This window comes from Lactuca saligna, chromosome 6, assembly GCF_052625555.1.
Source record: "Lactuca saligna cultivar CGN05327 chromosome 6, ASM5262555v1, whole genome shotgun sequence".
Classification (NCBI taxonomy): Eukaryota; Viridiplantae; Streptophyta; class Magnoliopsida; order Asterales; family Asteraceae; genus Lactuca; species Lactuca saligna.
Window position 1 is genome coordinate 111,670,866 of NC_136422.1, and position 6,194 is coordinate 111,677,059.

At 33.0% G+C, this 6,194-nt stretch overlaps 1 protein-coding gene across 1 annotated transcript; it reads left to right on the top strand.

Annotated features, from left to right (window-relative positions):
• Positions 1-363: 363 nt before the first annotated feature.
• Positions 364-5,853, top strand: LOC145001468 (alkaline/neutral invertase A, mitochondrial-like). The gene is made up of 6 exons (XM_078960835.1): positions 364-1,520; positions 1,628-1,793; positions 3,239-3,450; positions 3,530-4,023; positions 5,248-5,296; positions 5,386-5,853. The coding sequence occupies exons 1-6, from the start codon at positions 714-716 to the stop codon at positions 5,710-5,712; spliced, it is 2,055 nt and encodes a 684-aa protein (XP_078816961.1). The 5' UTR covers positions 364-713; the 3' UTR covers positions 5,713-5,853.
• The last annotated feature ends 341 nt before the right edge of the window (positions 5,854-6,194 follow it).

Sequence of the window (6,194 nt, forward strand, 5' to 3'; positions counted from 1 at the left end):
TCTACACCTTGACTACAATGTATCACTTTGCCAAAAAAAACCCTTTAGTAATAGAAAACCTTGACTACAATGTATCAATTTCCCAAACACCCTTTAGTAATAGAAAACAATAAAACAAAACTTGAAACATCCACTTAGAAAAAGAGGGTAGAACATAAAGGTGACAACGTAATCTTGTCTAACAACAATAGCAATAATAATAAAAAAAAAAAAAAAAAAAAAAAACAAAACTTGAAAAAGACAATAGAACCTATAAACACGTGCGAGGGTTCCGTCGTAAATTCACATCTATCCAATGTCGTGTCATCACAGTATCCCCAACCTCCTTCTTTCTCCGCCTATATATACCCCATATAGCGGTTTTGAGCAAAGGCATCTCGTCCAATCAAAACCAAAAAAACACACATAAACACGCACTTATCTGCATCACCATCAACCGTGTAAGTTTTTTAGTCAAAGTTCGTAATTTCCTCTTTTGTCCGGATAATCTCTTAACATATTATATATATTTGTTTGATTCTGTGTATATATAAAAATCATTTCATATCTGATAATAACCACTGTTGATTCAATCTTTTTCCGAGTTCAACAGATTTAGGGTTACTTATAGATCTAATAAGTAAATTACCAGATTTCGATTGTATTTTTCAAGAAAACCGTTTTTCATTTCAAAAGATACATACAATAGATTAACAATTCCTTCAATAGTGGAAATGGGTAGCTGCAGTTGTATTGGACTATCCTCATCGAAACCATTTTGCCGTAGGATCTTAATTACATATAAAAGATCTTCGCTTTTTGGTTTTCAAATCCCTATTTCTAATCACTCAGCTGTGATTAATTTGCCGAAATCTCGATTTAAGTTACTTGGTTCAAGGGGAAGTCATACTTGTAAGAGTAAAGTTCTAGGGTTTAGAGAAGGTGCGATTGATCCAAACTTAGGTTTTAGAGACGTAAGCGATTCAAATCAGAAGGGTTTTTGTGGTTCTGCTTTGAATTGGGGAAGACAGCCTAGGGTTTTATTGAATGGTTGTCCAGTTGGAGGAATCGATAGGAGATTCAGCAGGCTTGTATCTAAAGTAGCCTCGGATTATAGAAATCATTCAACCTCAATTGAATCCCAGGTTAATGACACAAGCTGGGAAAGGATTTACATTAAAGGGAGATTGAATGTGAAGCCTCTAGTGATTGAGGAGGTGGAAAGAAAAGATGAAAATGAAGAGAAAGTGTTGGATTATAATCATTCAAGTGTAAATAAAGAATCTCTTGATACTGTTTTAGGGGATGAGAGAAAGGAATCTGAGATTGAGAAAGAAGCATGGAAGTTGCTTAGAGGATCAATTGTGAATTACTGTGGAACTCCAATTGGAACTGTTGCTGCAACTGATCCAGCTGATAAACTGCCATTGAACTATGATCAAGTTTTCATTCGTGATTTTGTTCCTTCTGCTCTTGCATTCTTGCTCAATGGAGAAGGAGAGATTGTCAAGAACTTTCTGCTCCATACTCTCCAATTGCAGGTATTCACTGATCTTGTTTCTTACTCTTTAAAAACACACATAATTTCAAAACATGATTTTGTAGTTGAAGCATCATTGAGTTTTTTTTTCTGTTCTTTTGTTGCCAGAGTTGGGAAAAGACAGTTGACTGCCATAGCCCTGGTCAAGGGTTGATGCCAGCAAGTTTTAAAGTTAGAAGTGTGGCTCTTGATGGAAAATCTGGTGAATTTGAGGATGTTTTGGATCCTGATTTTGGTGAATCAGCAATAGGTCGTGTTGCACCTGTTGATTCTGGTAAGTTTATACTTACTACATCATAAGATCATTTGCTTAAACTATGAATTTGGAATAATTTTATCTAAGGTTTTGATTGCATAGTTCTTATTGGCTTTACTGCATTTCATTTTCTTTTACCAATATATGCAACAAAAATGGACTTCTTACTTATTTATGCAACAATGTTTCTGATTTAACCAGTTCATGCAATAAAGACATAAACTTGGCTTTTTATCAGTTTATGTAAGCTTAAATTAGTGAATTCATATTTCATAATAACAACTTGAAACGTGAATCTTGCATGAATTGTGTCCCTAACCCTTTTGTTGCATACATTGCTAAAAAAGTGAAACATGGTTGCATTAAGACGCATTAATCCTTATATTTATACAATAAATTGGTGATTTTTATACTAACTTCATAAAACATGGTTGTAAAATTTGTGTTGAAATTCATTATGTTGCATATTGGTAAAAAAAGGTTAAGTATGGTTGCATCATTGTACATATATAACTCTTTGATTTATACATAAATTGGTGAATTCATTGCAACAACTTAAGACATGAATTTGCATAACTCGTATTAAAAACTATTTTATTACATAATATTGGTAAAGAAAACTGAAATATGGTTGCATTTATATGCATCCAATCCTTTCCTTTATGCATAAATTGGTGAAACTATAGCAACATCAATAAACATGATTGCAAAGTTTGTGTTGAAAACTATTATCTTGCATATATTCATAAAAAAGGTGAAATGAGGTTGTGCATAAATTAGTGACTTTTGTTGTAACAACTTGAAACATGATTTGCATAATTCATGGTTTCATATAATGGTAAAAACAAGGTTACATAAATACGCAAGAGTAAATTACACGAATGGTCCCTATGGTTTGGGGTAATTTGCGCATTTGGTCCCTAACTTATTTTTTTAACTCGGAAGGTCCATACTATTTGTTTTTGTTACGCGCTTGGTCCTTACTGTTTGTTTTTGTTACACATTTGGTCCCTGTCTAACCTAAAAAGACTTATTTAAAGAGGGAAAAATATCGGGATAGGTGAAGTAAGGTGAGTAGGGTGGGGTTGGGGTGTGTTTATTTAAATAAATTAAAAAAATCAAGGGAAAAATAGTATTTTTAGGTAAGACAAGGACCAAACACGTAACAAAAACAAACAGTATGGACCTTCCGAGTTAAAAAAATAAGTTAGAGACCAAACGTGCAAATTATCTTAAACCATTGGGGACCATTCGTGTAATTTACTCAATATGCAATTAATGTAACAACTTGAAACATGATTACATTTTACGCATAAAAACTTCATTGTTTCATAAAAACTTCATTGTTTCATATAATGTTAAAAACGTGATAAAAGTGCATGTAAACCATTTGTTAATTTAGTATTTTAACATCTCTTTTTTTGCTACAACATTGTAATCGAGTTTTGACATGTTTATATCAGGTTTGTGGTGGATTATTTTATTGAGAGCTTATGGAAAGATCACAGGTGACTACAGTTTACAAGAAAGAGTAGATGTTCAAACAGGAATAAGATTAATACTCAAATTGTGTTTATCTGATGGATTTGACATGTTTCCTACTCTTCTTGTAACTGATGGATCTTGCATGATAGATAGAAGAATGGGCATTCATGGTCATCCTCTTGAAATTCAAGTAACTTTGCTATTTCTATTAATTAATTAATTAATTCAATTTTAACAAACTTAACCAATATGATTAAATTTCTTTTTAGGCACTATTCTACTCAGCACTACGCTGCTCAAGGGAAATGGTGAAAGTCAACGAGTCAACGGAAGGTCTAGCAGCAGCCATCAACAACCGATTAAGTGCACTCTCGTTCCACATACGTGAATATTATTGGGTTGATATGAAAAAGATAAATGAAATTTATCGTTATAAAACGGAGGAATATTCCACGGATGCAATTAATAAATTCAATATTTATCCTGAACAAATTCCGTCTTGGTTGGTGGATTGGATACCTGAGTCCGGGGGGTATCTTATTGGGAACTTGCAGCCGGCACATATGGACTTTAGATTCTTCACACTTGGGAATTTGTGGGCCATAGTTTCCTCTTTGGGTACCCCGAAACAAAATGATGGGATTTTGAATTTGATTGAAGAGAAATGGGATGATCTTGTTGCAAATATGCCTCTCAAGATTTGTTACCCTGCTCTTGATTATGATGAATGGCGGATAATTACTGGAAGTGATCCTAAGAACACGTGAGTTTTTTTTTTTTTTTTTTTTTTTTTTTGTTTATTTGTTTATTTTAACATATCGTACTATTATTTTGGGGTTAATCTCAAAAAAGACCTTGTATTTTGTGTTTTTGTTGCGGATTAAACATCAACTTTATTTTTTTCGTGAAAAAAACCATATGCCTTTTTGCATTTTTTTTTTCCTATCTGGCCCTTTTAGTAATTCCCCCCCAATAAAAGGTTAATCTCGAAAAAGACCACATATTTTGTGTTTTTGTTGCGGATTAAATCTCATTTTTTTTGCCTTAAAAAGACGTATTTTTTCATTTTTTCTGATGACTTTTTTAATCATTTTTTTTTCTAAAAAAAGTTGTAAAATATAAGGGTTTTTTTTGGAAAAAACTAAAAAAGTGGAGGGTTTATTTGGAAAGATTTAGAAGGTTGAGTGTTGTTTTTTTGGAGAAAAATACAAAGTTGTGGGCTTTTTTTCGGAAAAAATGAAAAATACAATGTCTTTTTTAGGTAAAAAATAATTTGAGGTTTAATCCGGAAAAACACAAAATATAACGTCTTTTTTGAGATTACCCAACCAAAAAACTTGTAAACTACGAGGGTTTTTGCGCAAAAAACTAAAATAGTTGAGGGGTTTTTCAGAAATAGCTTGAAGGTTGAGGGTTATTTTTGGAAAAAAGACAAAGTTAAGGGATTTTTCAAAAAAATGAAAAAATTTAAGGTTTTTCTCAGGAAAAAATAAAACTTGACGTTAAATCCGGAAGAAACATAAAATGTAAGGTATTTTTTGAGATTATACATTATTTGAAAATTTTACAATGCTATAATGGGGGCATAATTGTCATTTGGCATGTGTTTATCGTCTGATTTGTAACGTTGTTAGTTAGAGTGACCAAAACCGCAGCAAAATAAAACCACAGGGACCGGTTATGAAACAAAAATCAAAATTGGGATGAACTTGCTATTTTCACCAAACTATAGGGACCATTTCTGTAATATAATCAATGTTTTATCTAGATAAAGTAAAAGTGAAAGTACATTGTTTGATTGGATAGATTTTTCAAATAAAAATTTATTTTTCGAAAGTACAATGCATTACTCCTCTCTATGCAAAAGACGTAAATGCCCTCATCCTCATACTCATCTCTTCTTTGTCAAAAAAGACATAAATGCCCTTCCCACTGGCCCAATCCTGCTACTTTTTTCATACTAACTTAAGTGTCTATTTCTTTTCAGTCCTTGGTCATACCACAACGGCGGATCATGGCCTACTCTTCTTTGGCAGGTAATCATATACTTGCGAAAAGACATAAATGCCCTCAACATCAACAACATCATTTAATCTTCAATCTCATTTCCTTGTTATTTTTTCAGTTCACGCTTGCATGCATCAAGATGAAGAGGCCAGAACTTGCAAGAAAAGCAATTGCTTTAGCTGAAAAGCGGCTTTCATTGGATCAATGGCCAGAATATTATGACACAAGATATGGAAGATTTATTGGGAAACAATCTCGGTTGTATCAAACATGGACAATTGCTGGATTCTTGACATCAAAGAAGCTATTGGAGAATAGTGAAATGGCTTCAAAGTTGTTTTGGGAAGAAGATTATCAACTTCTTGAGAATTGTGTTTGTGGGCTTGGAAAACATGGGAGAAAGAAATGCTCAAGATCTGCAGCTAGATCCCATTTTGTGCTTTAGAAATTGGAAATGAGATCTTATTTCGTTTGTATTTTCTTCATGACATGAGTATGACAAAATAAAGAAACACTTATTGGGAGCTTTGTGATTCTTAGTCATGAAACCAAACATTGTAACTTATGAAAGTTCGCTTGTTGGTGATTTGTGATTGTTGGTCTTTTAGTATATTTTATTTTAGTCACTAAAGAGATGAAAAGTGAAATGGCTTCAAAGCTTAGTCCTTATCTTTGGCGATGTGTGATGTCTACACCTCATATAAGAGATGAAAAGAGAGGATGATAGGGGTATTAATATGGTCAACTCGATTGGGTTTAAAAAAAATAAAAGTTAATCTGAAAATCGACCTTATTAAGTAGCTGGTTAGTCGGGTAAGGGTAAATCGGGTTTTAGGTTTAACTAGGAAAGATTCCCATGTTGTGGGGGTTAGAATCGTAGTGGTTGGAATTGGATCAAAACTGCATTGCTAATAGAAAATTTGGGGT

Excerpts from the sequence above, each read along its gene's own strand:
- LOC145001468 (XM_078960835.1), top strand. The coding sequence starts at position 714 with ATGGGTAGCTGCAGTTGTATTGGACTATCCTCATCGAAACCATTTTGC. Across the intron at positions 1,521-1,627 it reads TCCATACTCTCCAATTGCAG|AGTTGGGAAAAGACAGTTGA; the intron begins GTATTCACTGAT and ends TTTTGTTGCCAG. Across the intron at positions 3,451-3,529 it reads GTCATCCTCTTGAAATTCAA|GCACTATTCTACTCAGCACT; the intron begins GTAACTTTGCTA and ends ATTTCTTTTTAG.